The 26,048-nt window shown below is 34.4% G+C and overlaps 1 protein-coding gene across 1 annotated transcript; it reads right to left on the bottom strand.

Annotated features, from left to right (window-relative positions):
* Nucleotides 1-1,412: 1,412 nt before the first annotated feature.
* Nucleotides 1,413-22,760, bottom strand: LOC138323974 (indoleamine 2,3-dioxygenase 2-like). The gene is made up of 14 exons (XM_069268942.1): nucleotides 22,496-22,760; nucleotides 19,415-19,510; nucleotides 17,350-17,469; nucleotides 16,832-16,950; nucleotides 16,114-16,128; nucleotides 13,993-14,092; nucleotides 13,592-13,709; nucleotides 11,663-11,714; nucleotides 8,938-9,004; nucleotides 6,257-6,332; nucleotides 5,119-5,217; nucleotides 4,673-4,769; nucleotides 3,626-3,669; nucleotides 1,413-2,939 (listed from the first exon to the last, which is right to left on the bottom strand). The coding sequence occupies exons 1-14, from the start codon at nucleotides 22,580-22,582 to the stop codon at nucleotides 2,890-2,892; spliced, it is 1,140 nt and encodes a 379-aa protein (XP_069125043.1). The 5' UTR covers nucleotides 22,583-22,760; the 3' UTR covers nucleotides 1,413-2,889.
* Nucleotides 22,761-26,048: the final 3,288 nt, after the last annotated feature.

A 26,048-nucleotide genomic window follows, 5' to 3' on the forward strand; every position in this document is an offset into this window, starting at 1 on the left:
GTTTGTTATCGCTATTTCTCAGAAAGTAATGAATGGATTTTTCTCAAATTTCACATGTAGGTTCCCTAGGGCCCTAGTTGTGCATATTGTGATTTGGGACCGATTGATCAACAAGATGGCCGCCAAGGAGTCATCTTGGATTTTGATAGTTGAAGTTTGTTACCGCTATTTCTCAAAAGGTACTGAAGCGATCTGTCTCAAATTTTATATGTAGTATGTTTGAAAAAGTTTAAAAAGTAGAGAAAAGATCCATCTTTCGTTTGTCAGATATAGATCATTCTTCGGTGGGCGCCAAGATCCTTCTGGGATCTCTTGTTATTTTAAAACTACGCAATTGCATATCCAAAATATAACATTAACGATGCCGTCGATTACCAAAATGTTTATTTTCCGCCTGCTATGACTTATAGCTAGGCCGCATACAACTCTTGTTCGAGCTTAAACATACAATACAGGTAAAATGTCACGTGGCATACACCTGTATGTTATATCTCCTTTATCCAAAATAGATTGTCATAGTCTATTGAATTGTTCGCATAATAAACTAAAAACTCAGCAGCATTTACTACTTACAAGTACATTAATTAGATATAATATTTCCATGTGAAATTTATATTTATAAGAATCCCTAATACATATTGATTCTTTCCTTGCCAAGATTGACGTGACATCGTTCACAAGGACAATTTAAAGCGGTTATTTCTTTTCATACATTTGTCTTTGATTATTTTTATTTGATATCGCATATAATTCAAAATATCTTATTAACATGAGAAAACAAAGAATTGTTCTTCCTTGTTTGAATAAAATTAAAAATAAGACATAGTGATGTTTCGATCTCCGTACCTTTAACACGCGGTGCAAACGCCCCAACCATCTGAGCTAAACAGACACACAACCAAATTGCGTTCTGACATTGTTTCATACGCTTTATACGGATATTGCTTTTTAGCGGATATTGAATAGCAACGACATATCGTTTACAACGTGTTTAAATTTTATTTATTGTAGAGATAGTTTCCACTATTCTGCCATTGTCTGTCCCGGAATTCGGGTGTCTTTTAGCAACTGACATGCCGGATCGGTTTAACCAGTGTTAAAACTACCGATATACTTGTGTCTATAGAGAGTTCCACTATATCGAAACATGACCATTAACACATGCTCTATCAAATCATCAATATTCACAATTTAATCTTTTACCTCTGAAATATTCTATAGCCCAGAATAAATCGGATGTTCAAGAGGTAAATTCATGAATAATATATTGATTATAAAATAACACCCCTCTTTAGTCGCCTTTTACGATTATGCCACAGCAAAGGAATGGAGAGATTATTTTTTGAATAAACATATAAGAATGTTATGTTAACTTCATTTTTTTATTCATTTAAAACTCTAAACACGTAAAGTGTAAATATAAAAATCTATATATTCGTAAGAATGCAGATAAATAAATATATATTTCAATATGGCTTGTAACAAACATTAATATTGACGTACAATTTATATATTTTTCTTTCATACCTACAGGTGTAATACTTGCTGGTCTAGGACAATACACTCATGCCGCCTGTGACTATATCGCATGGCTACCCATGCAATAAAGCCTCGTGACGTCAGGGCGTCAACGAAATATATATTTCCTCGGTAAAATTTTAACTTTTTATTTTCTCACAAATTTCACTGCTTTTACTATAAAAGATGCAAAAAACGTAACTTTGGTTGAAAATATCACGTAATTTTTCAGATATGAACAATTGACTTTCAGCCGTGGATTTCTTAGAATTTATTTCAAAATGGCGGGATATTCTAGTGAAAAAATTGCAATAAAACGTCCAGGTATGAAAGAAAAATACTATTTCATAAGTGGATATGAAGGATACTGATTTTCTACCCTCGGGATCACAAAATGTTGCAAAACCCTGGGCAAGCCTCGGGTTTTACTACATTTTTTGACCCTCGGGTAGAATATCCCTATCCTTTATATCCACCTTTGAAAGAGTCTTATAATCTTATACCGCAACCCTATTTTATATTGAAATCGAGTTCCTTTCAAGAGGAGAATATTAAATGTATATACCTTAATCGAAATGGCTTTTAATTCTGAAAATGTGAATGTAAACGAGTTTGATATTTGGTAGAATTGCAAAAGTTTTTAGCTTACCGTTAATACTACACTTATCATCAACTTCACATAATACGACAAATGTATCACTACGCCTAGCCAGACGGAAAAGCGAGTTAACATCTGCACGGAATCCACTTTCTTCATCAGTCAATTCAAGCAGAAATATTGACAATCAATTATTATATATTTACATTAAATTACAATGCAAAATGATTGGTATCTGATTAAAAATAAGGTAGCTATCGTATCTTTCATTCCTGTATTCAAGTATATTGAAACAGCTCCATTTGTTATTAGTTTATACGATACGTATATATATGGTTAGTATTATTTAAAGATGCTCCACCGCCGACAGACCATAAATGATAAAAATCATTTGAGCAACATTTGGTGTTTAATCGTGTATATATTTGTCTAGTTAATACAAAAAATAATATAAAATAATTTATTTTGCTTTTGTGCATGCGCAGTCAGAACAACAGTCTAAATAGAACATAGTGCCACGAAATTGTTTTCGGGATGCAATTAATTATTTCTAATTTTTTTTATCTTGAAGTAAAATTAGAAGCTCATTGGTGTAAAGTAAGTAACTTTTGTGATTAAAGAAAGATACCAAATCGTCAGATCCTGTTTTTGATAGTGAAAAAATATCATTTGTCAGCTGTGGAAAATTTTAAGATATATAGGAAATATATTCTGCAAATTGTTTTATATTTTGATTGTAGTCTTTCGCCTAATTTCAGCTGCACCAAAATGTTTCATTTTGCTGTCGATTCATTCCGCAAACCTTTGAGAAAACCCATAATTTCTGAAACACAAAAATACAGAAAAAAAAGTTCAGAATATTAAGTAAAATATCCTAATACCCCCCATCGTCGAACTAGTCGCACGATCCCGACCGTGTCCTATAAAATGTTATGTAACAAAACACCGGATAGCTCGAACAGCTATGCGGCGAATATTCTTATTCCTCGAACAGAAATGTATGTTTCTTCAATTACATAGTATTAAACCACGTATTCCTCGATCAGGTGAGAAATGTCCATACTTTCAGCTTTGTATAATTCATTGGTTTCAACTTGATATTGCTATGAAAATTCAATTAAAAAGCCATTGATGCGCGTTGTTTGTCATAGTGTGAGACCAGACATTTTGACTGTTGGTGAAGATCTTTACCAAAATCGGTTGAATCGACTACCCTGCAGCTGTTTTCCTCGAACTATTGGTCTGGTCCCCTGCTGTTCGAGTTATGGGGGTTTTACTGTATATTTTGTATAACTGTTTCATTGATTGAATCACATCTTATTGTATCAAGTGATACTTATAATAATTAAACTAAAAACGAATGATTACAATAATTTTGTTAAAATAATGTAAATATCACAAAGCAGTTATAAACATATTTATATTGAAATGTTTACTTTATGCACTGCCTTTACCCAATTTATATATCAAAACATATCACAAAATACTATAATATGGATTGACACTTACCATCTACACCAGGAATACTGCCCTTGCTTGGAATCACCAAATACCTGTCAAACAAAAACATGACAATGTTTTTTTTTTGACATCCATCACTCTCCGTTATATTCAACTTCATTCTGTCAAACGCTCTATTTCAAACACCTAGTATTATCCATACGAAGGAATGTTATCTTGCATTCACATTCGAAAAAGGCGTTAAAATGCTTTGCTGTCCCGTTACGTTTTTTCTACGGTTAATAACTGTCTACCTGTTAAAGTCTTATTTGACATTGCTTCATAGTTGGCCTTAAGAGAAGCCTTTGCCCTTGTGAGGATGGATCTAGGTTCATTCCAGTGGCCTAAACAGACCGCGGTATATTAGATGACAGTTTTCTATCCGTGTTTGTTGGTTTATTTTACCGTCCAATTAACAGCCAGTGTCATGTAAGGACGGCCTCTCATGCATGCGGTGTGTAGCGTGTGTGTAGGGCGGGGTGCGTGTTTTGGGAGACTGTGATATGTTTGTGTTGTGTCTTCTTGTATAGTGGAACTCTTGTCCTTTTTATAGTGCTATCCCACTGAAGCTTGCTGTGGAAGACACCGAACAACACACCCCACCCTGTCACATTATACTGAAAACGGCCGAACCAGTCGTCCCACTCCCGGTATGCTACACGCTTAGCAGGAGCAGAAACTACCAATATTATAGACTTTGATGTGTCTCGGCCAAGGGACAGATCCCAGAGCCTACCTCACAAGGGCGAGCGCTCAACAAAAGGACAAAAGTGAGGCGGTGTCAAGGGAGACGTTAGGAAGAACAAAGTTAGTTAGCAAGAAGAAAAGGTATAAGATCCTAAATTCAGTCGCCTTGTATGATCAATCAATATTGGCAGCAGGCACACTTCTAACGCCCTTCCTGTAGGGCAGTTCTGTCCGTGTAAAGCTGACAAGTGTTCCTCATATTATCATTTGGTAAAAATATTTGCGTGTGGATCAAGTTTCCTTTGACGCAGAAAACGATTGGCACGCGGGTAAAGGTTTTGTTTGAACTTGTATTTTTCTTTGACTTACTTGGTGACTAACTGAATGTGAAAACTACGGAAATCCGCCAATGCTTTCTGACAACTTTCAAACGCTGACGACAGGGCCTTGTCTCCGGAATTATTCACTAGGAAATAAAACAACAGTTATTATAACATTCTTTCAACCTTTCTTGACGTTTATTAAAAACGAATATAGCAATATATTGATACTCTCTTTCAACCTTTCTTGTTTATTAAAAACAAATATAGCAATATATTGATACTGATCAACTTGAAGCAATTTGTATATAAAAATATCATTTAGGTTTTACGTAAAAAGAATTTATATCTAATTTATATCAAATTGTATAATTGGTTTAATAATCTGTCGTGATATTGATTTCTTTCACGCATTATGAATACCATTGAAAGATTATAATTAATATTGCTTAAAAACTTTTTTGACTTTTTTTTGTTATTCTCTAGCTTACTAACCAAACTGGTGTATCCCGGATCGCTGTTGTACCAACTCTATAAGACGTCTATGTCCTGCTGGCATGTATTGCCTAAATGATTGGAACTTTTCTCGGGTACCTGTAACAAATGGGTTTGTAGTATTAATGTATAATATTTTCTACATCAACGTATTACAGGGCGTTAGAATTGTACCTGCTACCGCATTGTATGATGGTAAAAATTGACTAAACTTGGGATTTCATTTGGTTTTTTTGTTAACGTTTTCTTTTAGCTTTACTTGAGCGCACGCCCTGTGAGGAAGGCCCTGTAATTTGTCGCCCGACCGAGACACAGACACCACAAATTAAAACACATTGCATACATAGGGCCGTCCTTAAAGATGCTCCACCGCTGACAAAAAATTATATTTTTTCACTATCAAAAACAAGAGCAGACGGTTAAGTATTTTTCTTCAGTTACAAAAGTTACTTACTTTACACCATTACCATCACTGAAAAGTTTGAGCTTTTAATTTGACTTCAAGTTAAAAATATGAAAAATAATTAATTGCATCCCGAAAAAATTCCATGGCACTATATCCTATATGGAATGAAGTACTGATGATTGCGCATGCACCAAAGGAAAATAAATTATCTTTTATTATTTTTTGTGTTAATTAGACATATATATATACACGATTAAACACCAATTATTGTTCAAATGATGAATATCATTTATGCTCTGTCGGCGGTGGAGCATCTTTAAATGACTTTGGGTGTAAATAGTACATTAATTTAATAAAAACAAACAAGGTAGGTCTTTATACAAAAATGTAGCACTTTACTACTTTTCCTGGATGATTCCGCTAAAACAACCCCAAAAACCCAACATGGCCACCTGTTGGTAATGTTGTTACAGTGGCTCCAAAAATTGAACAAATGTGACATAGGTCAGAATGATCTGGGAAATGTTAACAACATTTCAGCAAGGTCAAGATGACCGTCGTTAGCTTGTGCTATTTTCTTCTCGCTTCAAACATCTGAAGCATGAGAAAGATGCATCTTCGGTACCTTCTGATAAAGTTTAGTATCCTTGATTGCTATAGATGTGTGGACGGAAGGACCAAGTACGAATCCTGATGTTGGATTGCATATCAATAAAATTTTATATAACTTACCCTCAGAGTGTTTGATCCCAAGAGCAGCGTCTAGTAAGTGGATAGTGGAGGTTTCAGCAGCATTACACGAATTGGCCTGTAAAGTGCACAATCATAAAACATAAAATGTACAGAACTTAATATAGTCGGGGAGGAGAAATAGGTTCTCCTAGAAACCTTGTACCCCTCTGGCAGTTTTCCGAAACATGTTTTTTAGGATTGGTATGAAGTCTAGTTTCATTTTATGCTTGTTGTCATCATTGACAACTAATGTCCCATGGGGTCTAAGGTGGCCATCTTGGATTTCAGTTATCAAAAATGGCAAAAATCACACATTCCCAAATACGCGCATAGGTAGAGAACCAGACAACACACAGAGGCATATAAGCACATTTTTTGACATGATTGAGACATGCTGAATACGATAAACTCATAATAATGACGTTACGTCTTCTGTGTTTTGTGAAATGGCGGGGAAATAAGAGTCTTCATTAAAAAATCGATAAAAGACATAATTTTCATCACAAGAAAAATATTGTTACACAAAACACCAAAGGCCCAGGATACTCATATTGGGCCTGCAGCATGCTGAGATGAAGGGCTACCAAGTGTGTTAAAATAAATGACCTTGACCTTCATTCAAGGTCACAAGGGTCAAGTAGGTAAAAATCTTTAAACGACTTCTTGGAAATAACTAGGAGGCCTGGAGACCTGATATTGGGTCTGTGACATGCTGGGATGAAGGGCTACCCAGTTTGTTCAAATGAATGACCTTGATCATCATTGAAGGTCACATGGGTCAAATAGGCTTAAATCTTTAAACGACTTCTCAAAAACCAAAAGGCCCGGGATACTCATAATTGGGCCTGCAGCATTCTGAGATGAAGGGCTACCAAGTGTGTTCAAATGAATGACCTTGACCTTCATTCAAGGTCACATGGGCAAAATAGGCTAAAACCTTTAAAAGACTTCTTGAGAATAACTAGGAGGCTTAGAGACCTGATATTGGGCCTGTGAAAGTCTACCAAATTTGTTCAAATGAATGACCTTGATCTTCATTCAAGGTCACAGGTCAAATAGGCTAAAAACTTTAAACGACTTCTTCTCAAGAACCGAAATGCCCGGGATACTCATATTGGGCCTGCAGCATTCTGAGATGAAGGGCTACAAAGTTTGTTCAAATGAATGACCTTAACCTTCATTCAAGGTCACAGGGGTTAAATAGGTTAAAATCCTTTAACGACTTATTGATAATAACTAGGAGGCCTAGAGACCTGATATTGGGCCTGTGACATGCTGGGATGTAGGGCTACCAAGTTTGTTCAAATGAATGACCTTGATCTTCATTCAAGGTCACAGAGGTCAAATATGCTAAAATCTTTAAACGACTATGTTGTATTGTGCTAATAGTCAGATGACCGTTAAGGCCCATGGGCCTCTTGTTTTCGGGATGCAATTAATTATTTTTCATATATTTAACTTGAAGTAAAATTTGAAGCTCAAACTTTTCAATGGTGGTAATGGTGTAAAGTAAGGTAACTTTTGTAACTGAAGAAAAATACTAAATCGTCTGCTCCTGTTTTTGATAGTGAAATATTTCCATTTATCAGCGTTGGAGCATCATTAAAACTAAAAGTATAATAACATCAAGGCTATATAAAAAAAAAAACAAAGTCGATAAACAGTCTCACAAAGTGATTTCTCAGACCAATCTAATACGAGAAAGGTAGCATTAGCATATTGGGATGTGAGAATATCAAAAGTATCTGTTTTGATTCCATTTATGTTCATTTTTCTCTTAGTCGAATAACTAATATTTGCATTCACTTGTCGCTTCGAAGATATATAAACTAATCAAGCCAAAGTGAAGTGTATGAGGGTATAACTGACACCCAAAACGTGACTATTATGACGTCACTAATGTTGACATGGTAACGTCAACTGATAACCGTAAAAATGACGGTTTCATCTTGTGGAGTATACCGTCGTTAATGAATGGTTTTCCTGGTCTAACATAAAACAATTTGGATTCAGGGACCCCCAAAATGAATTAATATAGTAAATATAAGTATTAAATATTTCTGCATAAAAATATAGGGACCTATTGGGCCAACTTGACAACAAGATTTTATATCGGAAAATTTTGATAGATTTCCTCCTTGAATTAATAAAGTAAATATAAGTATTAAATATTTCTGCATAAAAAATAAAAATATAGGGAGATATTGGGTCACAACTTGACGACAAGATTTTTTATATCGAAAAATTGTGATAGATTTCCATCTTGATTAATTTCGCATGCAACATTGTAATGTAGAGTATTAAACCATCTTAAAATATCATTACCAAAACGAAAAACACTTAGCACTTTCCTAATGTAATTCCAAGACAAAGGCGAATGATTTTTTTTTCAATCTCAATAGAATTATACTAGGAATACAATTATCTTCTGTGTATTCCATACATCATAAAGTAGACGTATATTTTCTACAATGTATTCGCCCATAAGAGAAAAAAACCATTCTGATCATAACATATAAGATTGTCAAAATTTAATCGAAGAAACAAACAATACATTAGTACTAGAGATTCACACTAGCAACCATAATCATAATCAAATTATGAAACGAATACCAAAGTTCGGTGTTTGGCAAAAGCAAATGGAAATTGATTTTAGTTATAATTATAAATCTGATACTTACATATACTGGTTCATCACTAACGCCTTCAAATACGAGTCCTGGTGGTAGTGGTGTGTTTGGGCCATATCTAAGATAAAAATCCGAAATTAAATTTGGGAACAATTTATTGAAACGAACTATAGATCCCTGAAAATTGAAAAGACCATTATTCGTTTCAGCAAGACTAGGTTATACTCCCAGTGTGTACATATTACTTATTCATTAAACCTAGCCAACCAACCAATGCATTTCATTGCATACAAGGAATGCTGTCCTTAAATGACCGTGGTTGTTAATTGTTGAATTCCTTTACATATGAAGTTATATCTATTTTCATTTTCTTGTTTGATGAAAAGCTCTGTGATTCGCGAAATACTAATAATTCAATCTTGCTCATCAAGTGCATTTTTATTTATGTAACATTATTATCACATAAAAATAATGTTTGTAACATCATATCTATATCTGAGATCTATTTGGAAATTTGATTATAACAAAAATACTGTAAACCAAATGTCTTTCGCGCGCGATTTATTTTCGCAAATTTCGCGATCAAGGTAAATAAGTTGTTCTGTATGCTTAATTTTGGTTTTCAGATATGTTTATTGAATATTATATTAAAATGATTGGTTACCTAAAACCACAGGAAAACGTGGGAATACCTACCCCAAAAATGATGAAAATCGACCGTCATATTCTATTATTGGAACACAAAACAAAAACTAGCCGAAAGCGAGATTATAATGAACAACAACTTACTTACTGAAAAAAAAGATATTAACTTTTTCCACATTTTAATGATTATTTTCTGATTTACGATGGTTGACAAATGTAAAGTATAAGCCACATTGTGTTAAAGATGCTCCACCGCTGACAAATAGTATTTTTTCAATATCAAAAACATGAGCAGACGATTTTGTGTTTTCTTCAGTTACAAAAATTACTTATTTTACATCATTACCACCATTGAAAAGTTTGAGCTTCTAATTTTACCTCAAGTTAAAATATTAATTTAATTGCATCCCGAAAAATTCTAAGTGGGCACTACTTATCTTATTATATAGAATGAAGTAATGATTCACGCACGTTCCAAAGGCGAATTATTTGATAAGAAGCTCTGTGCTTCGCGAAATACTAATAATTCAGTCTTGCTCATCAAGTGGATTTTTATTTATGTAACATTATTATCACATAAAATAATGTTTGTAACATCATATCTGATGACTAACATTAAGCTATATCTGAGATCTATTTGGAAATTTTGATTATATCAAAAATACTGTAAACCAAATGTCTTTCGCGCGCGATTTATTTTCGCAAATTTCGCGATCAAGGTAAATAAGTTGTTCTGTATGCTTATATATGGTTTTCAGATGTTAATTGCATTATTGTATTAAAATGATTGGTTACCTAATACGACAGGAAAAACGTGGGGAATACCTACCCCAAAAAAGGATAAAAATAGACCGGCATATTCTATTATTGGAACACAAAACAAAAGCTAGCCGAAAGCGAGATTATAATAAACAAAACAAACTTACTGACATGAAAACAGATATAAGTTTTCCACATTTTAAGATTATTTTCTAATTTACGATGGTTGACAAATGAAGTATAAGCCACATATGTTAATATTCGTTATAATACAATTTGTATTTTAGCGTAAGAATGATACGTCAAAAGACAAACGAGACTTTTCATTCGACAGGGCACCGTGAAGGGAGGTTCTTGACTTATTGCACATATGTACATCACGCAAGTATAAAGTAGAGAGTTGCTCTCGTCTCTTGCATTGCAGCGATCCATTTACATTTACCTATTTTCCCAATCGCGCATGTTACTGACTCTTGTACTCTATTTTCTATCGGAATTTGTTTGTGTTTGCTTTACGTTTTTGACCGATTATTGTGTTTACATTCATTGAACTTGTGAAGTGCATTGCGGGAGGTCCCTATAGTTCAACACTACTATTTTTATGACAATCAGTCTACAAAAAATTCGACCGGGCAGGTTCAAAATACAGAAAGATGGAATTTCCATTATAATTATTTCATTTGACACATTTGAACAATAACTGATATATATTACTTAGTAAGGTATCTGACACATCTTAAATATGTATATTACTCAAATCTATATGGTTTATGTAGGTTCATGTCTCTTTAAATATAGATATATTTCCATTCAATTTTAAATCTGCGAAACTTATTATTTGCGAAAATGTTTTGAAACGGAAATCGCGAAATTAAGGAGCCACGAAAGAAAGGTGGTTTACAGTATTCAGTTTCTGTATACAATGTATTAACATCTACAGAAAGTTACTTCTTTATTGTTATATCGAATATTATTTGTTCTGAAATTGCTGATAATTCCTGAAGATATCACGAGTTGAAATAGAGTATTGAATCACATATTTGATCGGGACATGACTGTTAGCAGGATGTAAATATAATACAGTACACAGTTGTTGACTTGGATTGAGGGCAACAGATGATTTGTTGGACCCGAAGACAAACTGTTTGTTTGAGGGTCCAACAAATCATCTGTTGAGCGAAAACCCAGTTAACAATTGTTTTGTTAAACCCATTGCATTGACGTCACGAATAGTAGGTGTGATGTTACTCCGGTCCAACTGCACATTTTAACAGTTCTTTGGACCACTTGATGAAACAGCATTTTTTTCAATACAGTTTATATAAAAACTATTTTAAAGGGGTATAACAACGACCAAATATAACATACATACCCTCCGAAATAAACTTGCAGTATGTTGAAAAATGTTTCGGGCTTGATATAGTCTGTAAAATATAGACAGGATAAAAATACGACTCGGATATAATACAAATGATTTGATCATGTAATGAGAATAAAGATACCCACAAACTAAAATATACAATGCCTTAATATGTTATTCCATTCACTCAGGCTAATTCTTTTATATAACCAAGAAGCAAAAATGTATTGTTCTACATTTCTTATGAAACATTTAACGTAAAACATTGACCAATTCCATGACATTGTTAAGTATTTTAATTAATATCGCTGAAATATCAAATCGTTGATCAATACGATTTACGGGTAAAATATGGACGCTGTACCTATATCGAGCCAAAGTCACGCACATTAAACAAATGAACTGCATAACCACTGAGGAGGTGATAAAATGATTTTTTAGGCAAGACAATTCACCTAATAAGGTAAACACACTACTGTCAGAGCGATTTGAGCAGTTCTGGAAAAAAGTTGCATTACTCTACGAGCAAGGGACAGGGTTCGGCATACAAGAAGTTCGACCTCAGTGTGTAATGGCGGATAGCGAGCGAGTTTTGAACATTTCACACACAAGTCACCACCATAGGCTTTTCAGGCATATCACAGTAAAACCGAACCGACTGATATAATTTTCCATTAGAACTGGGGGTTTTCCGATATATGTACAAATTTTAATGTTCTCTTAGACTGAATTGTCCCTTTAATCTGTTATTCCATGATTATAAGTGTTCGCATCAATAGCTTCCTTGCTGACCCATACAAATATACACGATAACTGCGAAATTGCAATTAAATATCAATACGAACAACAGCTAGTTCTAACAGGCATGTCTCACAGTAAATGGATAAATAATTGATTATAAACGTTTGCGAAATGTAGCAGTAATGATCTTATATTTTGTTCATCGCTGTTTCGTTGTGCGTCGACAGTCTGGCTCTTTCTTTATTATGAATATTACACAATAGCAAATCAAGGTGCCATGCTTATTAGCCAAAGCATATTTGAAAAGGCAGCACAACATAAGATTGAATTTAGGATCAAAAAGCCAACTAGCATATCATTATTTATAAAAGAAAGTGTACCGGCGGTACAATTTGCCAAATGCATGTTTCCAGGTGACAATTAGAAAAGGATGGATAGATTTTGTTTAAACTTCATACAATACTGGATGGCATTAAATATGAGTCAAAAGGTTAAATACAAATTTAATTGTTATTTCAAGTAGATTATTACAATAAAAATCATTATCAGAACTCTGAAAGCAGCTTCACTTCGCCATTGGTTTAACTCAAATAGCATACACGTATTAAGAATCAAAATATCGAGGATGCATTTGAGTTTTATGATTAACATTAATCTGTTCTCAAAATTGTCATCCCGATTGTCCGGTTTATAACATTCAGGGTATTTGTTTTTACAGCCAGTGTCATTTAAAGACAACTTTTCGTGTGTTGCGATGTGTGAGTGTATGTATGATTTTGGGAGGCTGCGGTATGTTCGTGTTGTGTCTCCTTGTAGTAGTGGAAACTCTGCTCGTTTTACAATGCTATCTCCTTAAAGCATGGGGACGAAGACACTGAATAATAAAAACAAGCCCACATCCACATCATCCACTCACATATACCGACAAAGGGTAAACTAGGGTTCCCTATGAAGAATGACCTGTAGTCACGTTTGGGGTTCGAACTTATTTCAAAATGGCGGGATAACATAGTTTTAAAATTACAATAAAACGTCGAGATATGAGAGAAAATTACTCTTTCATATGCGAATTACAAAATGTTGTAAACTCTCAGCAAACAGTTTTTTACAACGTTTAGTGCCCCTCCGGTAGGATATCCCATTCCTCCATATCCACAAATGACTCACCCTTCTGAAAGTGACAAATACCACTAGTCTTACCGCGATATTTGTTAAGCATCTCGGTCATGTTTCTAATCACAGCTGCAACGTTCTCCAAACAGTTCGTCAGTGAGGCGGAGTCGGAGGCTTCAACAGCGTATATAGCATCCATTATCCGCTATAATTGTAAAATTTATTTGATTTTACATATAAATCTCAACAACGCCTTAATGGCGCTTCACTCTACTATATATAATACTGAATAAGCAAAATAATTTATTAAAGCATTTCAATGTGTTTGATAATGCAGCATGAAAAAATGTTTTTATTGTTTAGTTAATGACAAAACAAATCATCATTGTTGTGTTTAATTTATTGTATACAGCTCGATCAATGGAATCAAATCAATGTTCGGCTTAAAGTTTTTTTTTATATAAAATGTGAAAAAATAAATGTCTCACCTGAATAGCAGGTGCAAATGCCACCTCTAATACGATAAACGATCGCAAAAAGTTGTCACTTTCCTTTCCGCCTGGGAGTAGATAAAACATCCTAATATTGCTTTAAAATAAAAAAGAGGAAAATGATGGGAAATAGAAATAAATATACGCGATAAACAATACACAGATCTATGAACATTTGAGAAGAGAATGAGTGTACAAACGCCCTTGTTGAAGGATTGCATACTACAAATAATGCCATATTATATATCATGCTAGCTTCATCTTGCCACATATGCAATGGACCATATTATGGTATTGTTTGAGGACGACTTCATTTGATAGTGTCTAATTAAACGAAACCCGGTCATGGTCATATGTTTATTCCTACATTTAAGTAACGCGTTTTTATTAAGGTATTATTGCGTTATTTCAAGGGACATGAACCTTAATATTTAAGACGTGTCAGATACCTTACTTATTATATATCAGTTTGTGCAAATGTGTCGAAAAAAATAATTATTATGGAAATTCCATCTTTCTGTATTGTAGACTAGACAAAAAAAAGAATGTGTCTATGAAGTTTCAGTTTCGGCTGATTTAAATATCTCTGCTGGTTATTTAGAGTTATAGCAAAAAGACAACTACTCCATTTAAAAAAGAATGGAAAGTTTCCTTGAACCTGCTAGTTTTGCTCCACAAAATATGATATTTTCAGCAATGTTTCTATGGTTACAGAAAAAAAGCACAAAGTGAGTGAAAACCTAAAAATAGCAAAAGACACTACTAGATATTTTCACCATACAGAAAAAAAAAAACAATGTGTCTATGCAAAGTTTAAGAACATCATCGAAATATCTCTGCTGGTTTTAGAGTTGTGCTCAGGAAACGATTCTTACACAAAAATCTGCCATTTTCAGCATTGTTTTTCCATGGTTACAGGAAAAAAGCACAAAAAAATGAAAACCTTAAAATAGCAAAGGGCACTACTAGACCATAAGACCAATGTGTCTGAAGTTAGCGTTTCGTGGAAATATCTCTTTCTGGTTTTTAAGAGTTATGCTCCGGAAACGAAACCTGGTACAAAAAATAGATATTTTCAATATGTTTCACCATTAACGGACAAAAAAATGCAAAAAAGTGAAAACCTTACTAGACCATAAGATTGTGTGTATGACCTCCCTGTGTTTTTATGGGCGAATGCACTACGGACTGGACTACACCCATTTGTTATATTTAAATCGTTGGGCAAATTGAATCCACAAAAATGCACTACACACAAATCAAATGAATGTAAACAAAAACGTGGGTGAAGCGAACACAAACGAATTCCGATGGGAAACGAGTGGTACAAAAAGTGGGTACGTAACGTGAGCGATTTAATTGAAGAGTCGGTAAATGTAAATGGATCGCTGAAATACAAAAGACGGGAACACCTTCCCACTTCATATACTTGCGTGATGTGCATATGTGCATCTAAGTCAAAGAACCTCCCTTCGCGGTGCCCCCGTAGAATGAAAAGTCTTGTTTGACTTTTGAGCTTCTTCATTTCTTACGCTAAATACAAATTGTTTTTTATAACGATAATATTAACAAATATGACTTATACTTCGAAATGTCAACCATCTCGTAAATAAGAAAATAATCATAAAATGTGGAAAAGTCATAATTATTGTCGTGTCAGCAAGTTTACTGTCCTTTATTAACCTCGCTTTTTCGACCAGCTTTCGTTTTGTGTTCCAAAAATAGATTAGACGGTCTATTTTAGATATTCCCCACGTTTTCCTGTCGTTTTGCATAACCAATCATTGTAATAAAATGTGCAATACAGAACTACTTATTTAAGGTTCAAGTCCCTTTAATATGTCAAAAGCACCGGTACTCTCGTTACTTATAAACAAAAAACAAAAAAACACATTTGTTGTTCCGCAGGGTTCCGCGATCGGTCGTTTTAATTTCATATCGTTCGGGTTTTATACCCCACCATTATGTACATCTCTATATTTTTACTGTTTCCCTTGATGGCAGGCAAATTTATTTAAACAATCTATTGATAGAATTTCACCCAATCTAAGGGTATCTTTAATTTACTATTTACTTATTTTCAAACTGAATTTCATTACTGAATAAAACCATACTTACTCCAGCGTCAGTGGTCTACAAAGAATCAAATTTATTTTTCTTATTCATTGCAACAACTATCAAGCAAGTAGGGTTTATTTAATATTCGTCAAATATATATAGACCTTTATTAGGATAATCTGATAAAAATACAGATCTTTATAACCACTCCGTTCAAAAGTTTGTTTTAACATACGTGGTCGTGTAAGGACGGCCTCCCATGTATGCAGTGTCTAGCGTTTGTTTGTTTGATTATTTTAACGTCCTATTAACAGCCATGGTCATGTAAGGACGGCCTTCAATGTATGCAGTGGGCAGCATGTGTGAAGTGCGATCGGATCACAATAATGTGATCGGGTGGGGTATAATGCTTGGTGTCTTCGGTGGCATACTTCAGTGATATAGCACTATAAAAAGGGCAACAGTTCTACTAGACAAGAAGACAATCACGAACATACCGCAGTCTCCCAAAACACGCACTTCACACACGCTGCACACTGTATACATGGGAGGCCGTCTTTACATGACCCTGGCTGTTAATAGGACGTTAAAAGCATCAAACAAACAAAGTTATTGAGGTCTACATGGTGTTATACTGCCCTGGTAGATAACAAATAAACAAATAATGTAGTTGTATTTTACAATTAATGTGGAACATGAACTATACATACTTTTTTCTTTAAAAAAGACGTTTAAAAGAAATGTTTTATGAGACCATTCGTTAATAAAGACAACTTACGCTTCGGGGTCAATAGGTCGCCAGTTCCATAATGTGATATTACAGTAACACATGACGGGCGGGAGGGACAATCTTTGTGATACTCCGTGAAATGGCACAGCTATACATCTGGGTATTTTCTGGAATGTTAAACAAATAGTTGTAGTCAAACCAATTACAACATTGACGATACACGAGTTCAAAACTGTCGTAGATGCGTCATTGCCATTTGCAAGAGCAAAACTCGAAGTCGAAGTTCTCATAACACTAGCTAGAAAAAGGTGGATTTTTCAGGCCAAACGTCAACTATTGTAGCGATTTTTAATTTAGAAGCATTATGTTCTGAAAACCCTGAAATGCTTAATATGTTTCTACATATTCATTATCTCAAGTGAACGTAAATATTTATGTAATTTCCAATTACATGTATATATCATTCATAATTATATAGCCATCGTTAATGGTCTATATTACATTTGGTTGGTTTTCACTATAATAAATAAGATGCATTAATTATAAGGAACAACTGATTTGCTTACCTTTGCGGGGTCTTGAGGTCCATCTTGCCACACATATCCAGACACAAATAAGCACAACTGGATGTGCGCCAGTCTAAGCTCAGCTTCTCCGGAAAGTTTCATGTGGTCCAAAAGTTCTAGCTTTATAAAAAAAGATGTTCTTCATAACAATTATGCATGTACGCAACCCGTACCCCAAGAAGAAATTAATCCTATAACATTTATCTAAAAAAGCTGATTTTCCTTATTTTTAACGATAAAAAGTCGTTCTTGTTTTTTGTACTTATAATTTATAAATCTAATGAAATACACGCTCCCTATGATGGTCGTTACAGGGGACACTCAAACATGTTGTATAATCTGTACCTACTCTTGTACGCTACAGCATATATATAATATATACTTCAGTATCTTTGAGTCTACATATTGAAACAACATTAAACAATAAATCTTGTTACGTACTAGATACTGTACTAATATGTGCGCTAAGATATTACGTTCGTGCGTTCAAGATAATAATCTTTTAGGTAACAAAGATACTAGGTTGTACGTACATGATATCAAATACGATGTCCGTACAGGACGTCCTAAGTATAAATGTAGTTTTAGTGGTGTGCATACGAGTACTGCGACAAATGGTACACGATACTGTAACAATAGATACTAAAAAGATATTAAGTTTATTAATCGATAATGGGACAGTGGATAAATAAAACTATATATATTTGTCCTTAACAAAATAATAAGCAATATATGTTCTATTTAGCATTACTGTGTATATGACTTTTTAATACATTAAGCTTAAATGTTTCCATTTGAATGTGTGCAATTATGTTACAACGAAAGTTGTTTTGTATCAATACATTTGTCAACTATTTTAAAAAGGTAAAAACATGATTTACATGACTTTCTCTACAATTCTAATGCAAATCATTGAAGACAAAATACTGAAAAATAGATACAATCTAAAATAATACATGCATAAACTTTTAATTTATTGTTTCGAAGCAAAATATACTTTATTTAATATTCCTTATTAAGAAGGTTTACACAAAAAACCACTTTATAATGAACAATTACAAAGAATTCATTGATTATGAAATTGCAGACTGCACATTGAAATAGCCATAGGTAAACCGTTTGATTATTTCGTTCGTACCCCATTTCGTTCGAACCGTACCCCAAGAAGAAATTAATCCTATAACATTTATATTTTTTGGTGTCTTAATATACCGTGGACCCCTAGAGAGGAAAGACAAAATGCTCACTGATTGGCTGGTTGTTTTAGCCAGATATGAAGAGAATTTTTAGGGCGCAAATAAATTTTGCAAGATATATGTAAAACTGGGCAATTGTCCTAGACATGTAAAACTATCAATCCTCAATCCGACCATTTTGTCATCTTCTTGTTTAAATGGGGTATATACATGTATTTAAAATGTAATAATTATTAAAACCAGCATTTATATAACATTTTTTCAGTGAAATGTAAGAATTTATGGTGAAAATAAATGCAGTATTTTATGTCTAATATGTGGTATGTTTCACCCGAGTGACATTTTCACTCAATATTGACCTTATTCAATAGGAACACAGCATTTACCGTGATAAGATCGTTTTGGGGGAAAACCTTGTTTTAATATTAAGCCAAAAACAATATTACATACATCTTTACACATTTTGTTACGTGTATTTGAATAAAAAAAGTCTTCGAAATTTGTACTCTATGTTAGGAACTAAATTAGTAAGGTGTAAATAAATAATGTGAGTTAACGGGTATCGTGACAGATTAAAGTACATAGACCTAGGACTGGGACGTAAACATGTTATAAATAAAATGTTTCTTTTTTCATGGTGACTAACAGTTCCATTTTTGATCTCGTGAAGTGGAAATTTTTATATTTTCACACGTGAATCAGACCCGTGAAAAATGTCAAACATTCCACCCCACTCGATCAAAATAATCTTCATCAAGAAACAAGGAATGCATGTATATTCTTCAATATTATCTTCAAATCTTGCCAAAATATTTACCATATGGGTTTTGGTACCTAACGTCGACGAGATATATTTTGTAATATCTTACCTTGTCTATGTGTTTTCGAACTGTCTTGCTTTCCATCAGTTCGACGATGCGATCGGCAAGGTCATTCCATGGCTGGAAATAATCTGGGAGTTTTTCCTGTAAATAAAAATAACGTCGTTCTTCTGCATACGTTAAAACGACGTTACTACTTTAGCATATAAAATTCAGTTATATTAAATTAGTATCTGTCTTACTGTTACATAAGCTTTCGCTTCTTGGCATCTTTAAGATTTATCCCTTTCTCTGAATTTAAATTCGTTTTATACCGAGTGCTTTTAAGTTTAATTACTAAATTATCTTGGTAATAAATTCCTAACATAATTTGATTTTAACATGGATTTGATGAAAATAATATTGTTAAGGCGATACAAGAATCAGGGAATTGTTTTTTCCTGTTATTGACATTAACACACAATCTAAGAGTTCTTAGTTCAAGTTTTCTTCCATACTTTACAGGGTCATTATAAGGTAACTGGGGGAACATTTATGCAATATTTACCCAGGTGAGGACAATACTCTAAGATTTCAATCCGGAAGGAGTTAATATTCTTAGACAAAAAAAGTAGGCATAGGGTCACTCTGACAATCATTATTAAATTCTTTTTTCTCGTACTCCAACGCAAATGTTGATTTGTTTTATTGCGCATCAAACGAATTAACAAACAACACAATGCGTGAAACATTATGACGTTGTCAGTATCACGTCGCCACAATACTGTGTTCACGTTACATGACAATATCATTTCAATGCATCACCGCTCTGTGGCAAAGCTGAACGACCTATTAACATCCAGGATAATTAATGACAGTTTCCCAAGCTTGCAATGTATGGTCCAGTCAACCATGCAGTAGATATCATATTAGATACAGTGGAACCCGGGTATATTTAAGTCCTCAGGGAACGGAAAATCTCTTCAAATTATCCAGATTTCAAGATAAGTAGGACGAAAAAATATGGATATCCAGATTTCAATATAACTAAGACAAAAGACAATGGATATGTGTGAACAGAAATTATAATTCATTTCATATTAAGTGTGTTCCACTCTAATTGAAAAGAAAACTGAATGTTGCAAACAATAAAAGATATTAAAGCTGACAACTTAAAAAGGATTAAGCACACTTGTATTTCAAGAATCGTTTATGAGACAATCCCCTATCGAGGTCTGCCATTTTTTGTTTTTCGCTCTGTCTGTATCCGGTGCTCTCACCGACCCCTATATAAAGCGCGTGAATCGACACACGTGCGCTCAGTCAATACACTTACATACCCACCTCGCAGTTGTCCACTGTGTATCACCTACTATTACGTAACAAAACACTTACCTATAAAGGTAAATAGGGCTTGTTTGGCAACAAAATACATAAAATCCTTTAAGTTGTCATTTACATATTTGTCAAAAAATTTCCACACAAATGAATAGAAATCCAAATGATTAACCATCCACATATCTCCACGTAATATTATCGTAACCTATTGCATGATCGTTAAAGGCGACTAATTGAGGATCTTATTTTTTCTGTTCTTCCTAACTGACTTAAGCTTTCCTAATGCCTCCCTTGGCACCGCCTCATTTTTGGCCTTGCATTGAGAGTTCGCACCTGTGAGGAAGGCTCTGGCCGAGACACACCAAAGTCTTTAAAAGAGGTAGTTTCTGCTCCTGCTTAGCGCTCAGCAAACGGGGAGTGGGACGACTGGTTTGCCCGTTGTCAGTATAAAGTGACCGGGTGGGGTGTGTTGCTTGGTGTCTTCGGCGGCATGCTTCAGTGATATAGCACTATAAAAAGGGCAATAGTTCCACTATACAAGACACAACATGAATATACCGCAGTCTTCCAAAACACCTCGCACAACATACATGCAACACACCGCATACATGGGAGGCCGTCCTTACATGACTATAGCTGTTAATAGGACGCTAAATTAATCAAAAAAAAAAAAAAAAAAATATCCTAACCGATGTACTCGACTGGCCATGTGCACGTGACTACCTGTCCCGAACAAGCGACAACTGCTGTACCAAGGACACACACGTGTCGGTGTGCATGTAAAACCTAGTGTATATTTGAAGTGTTTCACTATTGAACTCGTTTTGGATATTATTTGGGATTTAGCTGACAACACATTCATGTATTATTTCAATGAAACCTTGTCAGGTGAGTGCAGTGTTTATTTTCAGTTTGACATTGTTATTTGCAATATCGGGGCATGTGTATACGAGACATGTTATGTTTGGAATGACGCAGATGTGTCTAGTCCAGTGCTTTATATAGGGGGTTGGCCAGTGGAGCAAACTAAGCAGAGCAAAAATAAAAATGGCTGCTACTTCCTTGGATACGACACTGTCATAACTGGAGAATGTTTCAGAAACAATTTTCCAAAAAAAAAATCAAATGCATGCTTTTAACTTGCATTGTTAGCTTTGATTTACCCACTTAGTAGTGAGACAAGGTGAAATGTTGTCCCTTGGAACATGAGATATATAAAGGTAACATGTATCTAGCTTGGTTATAGCCCTCACAACACATTGTAATAGGCGATTTGCTTTGAATGAGGCTGGAAATGTCACGACTTTCAACACAACAAAAAAAATAAAATGATTATGTATGGTTATTTATGATTACTATATAAATGATCCTTCGTTTTGCGGATCAACTCCACCCTTGAGAAATCGACCATTAGGCCTGGCAGGCTTTGATATATGGCATGGCCTTTCCAGAGCACCAGTGTATGGCCATACTGGTCTTTATACTCCATATGTAAAAACTAAACCATATATATCATATTTGAATCTTAGATTGCTACAAATATACCACTATGCAAGTCAAATGCATTGTGTTAGGATAGCACCTCAATCGAAAAAAATTTGAGACAAGGTGAAGTGGAATCACAAACAATAAATGATACTCGGTAAACTCGTTACAACATGGAAGTTCGCTGTTAAACCCACATCAATATCATACAGTATCGTATCCTTTTAATCCAATATTATAACTGTTATTATCCTATTTATATTATTCCACTACTGTGTATAACGTAGTAACTCTTATAAATTATGTCGTCACAAACAGTATGCTTACCAAATTATCAAGGACCGTAAATCCCGTCTTTTCAGAAACGTGGAATTCCTCCAAGATGAGTTTGTCTTTTTGAGACTCCGACTCCATTTTTTATCATTCAACACCAATAAATACGTTTTGTTTTAGTCACAGCTAATAAAAATTGGCGGATAGAAAAAGACGTCAACAGAAACTTATGATCATATAAATATAACCCTGGTTAGGTTTGTTATGTGCTGAGTCATCGATGTAACCCAACCGACACGTCTGGTTCTTAGGTTGACTGAACACTCTCTGTAGAGTCATATATACAAGGGGATATATTTAGATCAAGACCTTACCAGGGTCACACAAGGACGACCTCTGCCAGAATGACGACTGTATAACATTATACGAGTATGTATGTTTACAAAATTACCCGTAACATAACATGCTTGTTCCGTGGTGTTCTTGAAATTTTGTTTTCAGTTTTCAAACGATGTCTCCAAAGCAATACATATCAGTTTTCAAACGATGTCTCCAAAGCAATACATATTAGATACTTAAGATATAACGCTCGACATGAGCCCCGTACATTTTTAAGTAAAAATGAAAAGTATAATAGAAATGGTATTTTAACATGTAGTATTTTTCTTAGAAGAAACGACATTTTAGTTGGCGCATATTGAAAGGAGATGGTGCTAATTATGCCAACGCTGACGTTTCTCCGGTTTCATGTTTTTTGTCAAAAGCCAAGATTCCTGCTATTGTTGCTATGTTTTCCATCTTGTAGTTTAATGTTTTACTTCTACAACCTATTTTCAGAAGCTATACTTTAGACCACTATTTATTTGTAATCAATATTTGTGAAATAAATTAATTCCATTTGGCTATGCATAAAACAAAATTGTATGGTTGTCAGTATAATGTGACCAACTGTATGTGCATATTGACGTTTTCGGCGGCATCCGTCACAATAAAAAGGCAAGAGTCCCACTATTATTACAAGGGGACACAATACGAATATACCGCAGCCTCTTAAAGCATACGGATATCCACACACCGAATCACTTTGCTCAAAAGAGAGACACTCTTAAATGACCCTGGCTATTAAAAGGACGTTATCCTAATCAAAGAAACAAATCTATAAAAACTGGCGTTAAAACGTTTTGTGTATCGCTTAGTATTCATCGATTTGTCTCCAATTTTCTGTATTAGTGATCAGTCTTATAATTGCAATTCGTTGGGCCCAGAATGCATTTACTTAGTGGTTCATTAAAGTTGACGGGATCCTATGATAACAAATATCACGTAACCTTCGGATGTCTCGCATACAGAGCGAGTGACGGAAAGTTGTTTACACATTCTTGTATTTTATATTTGATATGTAAATCATGTATCCAGGTATTGAGGTGTAATTATTCTAATGTCAGTTATTGTAGTTAATTAGACCGTGACGAGATTGCTACGTAAAGAACACCAACAGACCTTATAGATTTCGACAATAGTCTTGTGTGGTAGCATTGTTCATATTTTAATGGTGTTTTACATAGTCATTTCAATAAATCAACGCCCGGTGTTAGAATGGATTCCTTCGCTGTGTCAACAATCGCGTATAATTGTTATACAGTTATTATACAGATAAGTAGTTCGGGTAACTATTATGTCTCGTGTTCGGATGTGTATGTGTCTTATTATGAAAGTATATAATATTCAAGCTAAAATTGACGATCGCATAATCTTTTTTGCAGAATGTACTCCAAACCTATTATGATTTCGGATACGAGATTACACAGTCAAACAGAAACAGATACAGAGGTGGTTTAAGGCTATGAATTACAAGGATTGGCTGGTAATACAAGCTGTCCAATAAAAAAGCCTGAAGTGGCAGGATTTGTCGCCATCTTTCCATGAAACGTATCATTTTGAGTCACGTGATCCTCTATTCTATTAGTATGATATCAGTTTATTGGTTTTTTATCCATTAGTAGAATCTAGTTCACTTTTGCTTGTCTCTTAGACTTTGAACATTTAATAACATCGAATGTATATCCATAAGCATAATACACATATTGTTTAACGTTTCCTCTTTCATTTCTGTCCTGAAATCGCCTCAATTTGGCCTTCAGTTTAGCGAACATCCCTGTTAGGTAGGCTCTGGATTAGGTACCCTAGCCGCGATACACTATAGTCTAAGATAATTGTAAGTTTCTACTCCTGCTTAACGTTCGGCGTTAATGGAGTTGCAGATGTATCAAATTTCATTAGTTTCCGTTCTCGATCTACTCGTAACTGACATGTAAACAATTGACATTGAATGTGTATACAATGAATAATATATACAGAATTTAATCGCGAAATGATTGGTCAAGTTTTATCTCCATGTGCGAATATAATCTTACTAACTCAACGACTTTTATTGTGCATAAAAATGCTGATTTTTAATCGGAAATCCGAATTTACCTACCTTTCTAAATTATATTTAACACGTGTTTACATGTTTCTGTTCCTGCTAATCATTAAGAATTAAGATACAATTTACTGGGACGACTGGTTTGTCTGTTGTCAGTATTATGTGACCGGATGGAAAATCTTGCCTGGTGTCTATGGCGGTATGCGTCAATGGAAAAATGCACTATCATGCGCAATATTTTTCACAATTGTAAAGAGACACAACAAGAAGATACCGCAACCTTCTAAAATATACATACATGTATATCTACATACGTATGTTGCATTTCTTGTTGCTGTTAATTAGACGTAAATAATCAAAGTAACATGTATATGGGCATGCAAGGCGTGATGTGATGACGAAGCAACCGTAAACTGATTATAGTACACGTATGTTTCACGTAAATATTAGATTTAAATACAATTAACCCCCCACACACACATGTCGGCCACCCTGTTTGCGCTAAAACGTTCACTGAATCTATCATTGACTCTGTACGCATTCTGATTGGCCGACACGGAGAACTTTGATCGAACTTCTTTTCCTTTGGTGTCACGTCATCATTTGTCAACGTCATCAATAACCGAATGACGTTATTCTATGTTGCGATCGCTGCTTGACGTCCACACTGGTGTTGCAAAACGTATGCGTCGTGGTCGTTGTGTCAAAATAAGTGATGTTTACATACATTATAAATTGACCTTATGTGCTAATAACACATCTTGACGGACAAGAATTTCATTGATGAGTTTCGTGTATTTAACGTGTATGAAACGAACATAATATGGATGGTAATGGCTTGATGATTATCTGGCGGGAAATAGACGATGCCGTGTCGTGCAAAAGCTTTAACAAGTATACATGTAGTTCGACATTGAGTTTTATTTTCTGGAAGCAACTATGAAGATTTGAACTAAATAAGACGATAAATGAGTATTATTTAACACTAAAGATGTTCCAAATTAAAAGAATTTGATTTCGATGGATTCTTTATCAAAAAATGACTTTTGAATATCAATTAGTGTATTTTTGCTGATGAAAATATTACTACACCTTATTTGCAAATTTCGGTAAATATACGTTACTGTATCCCCGCCGTATTTCTATCGGCTAAAACGAATATGATTGTGGTAGAAACAGGTC

The sequence above is a fragment of the Argopecten irradians genome, chromosome 5 (assembly GCF_041381155.1).
Source record: "Argopecten irradians isolate NY chromosome 5, Ai_NY, whole genome shotgun sequence".
NCBI classification, from domain to species: domain Eukaryota; kingdom Metazoa; phylum Mollusca; class Bivalvia; order Pectinida; family Pectinidae; genus Argopecten; species Argopecten irradians.

Bases quoted from the DNA above. Each gene is read 5' to 3' on its own strand.
- LOC138323974 (XM_069268942.1), bottom strand. From the start codon at position 22,582: ATGGAGTCGGAGTCTCAAAAAGACAAACTCATCTTGGAGGAATTCCAC. The intron at 17,470-19,414 runs GTAAGATATTAC...TTTTTTATAAAG, and splicing joins TTCGAAAACACATAGACAAG to CTAGAACTTTTGGACCACAT. The intron at 3,670-4,672 runs GTAAGTCAAAGA...TTTGTTTGACAG, and splicing joins CACATTCAGTTAGTCACCAA to GTATTTGGTGATTCCAAGCA.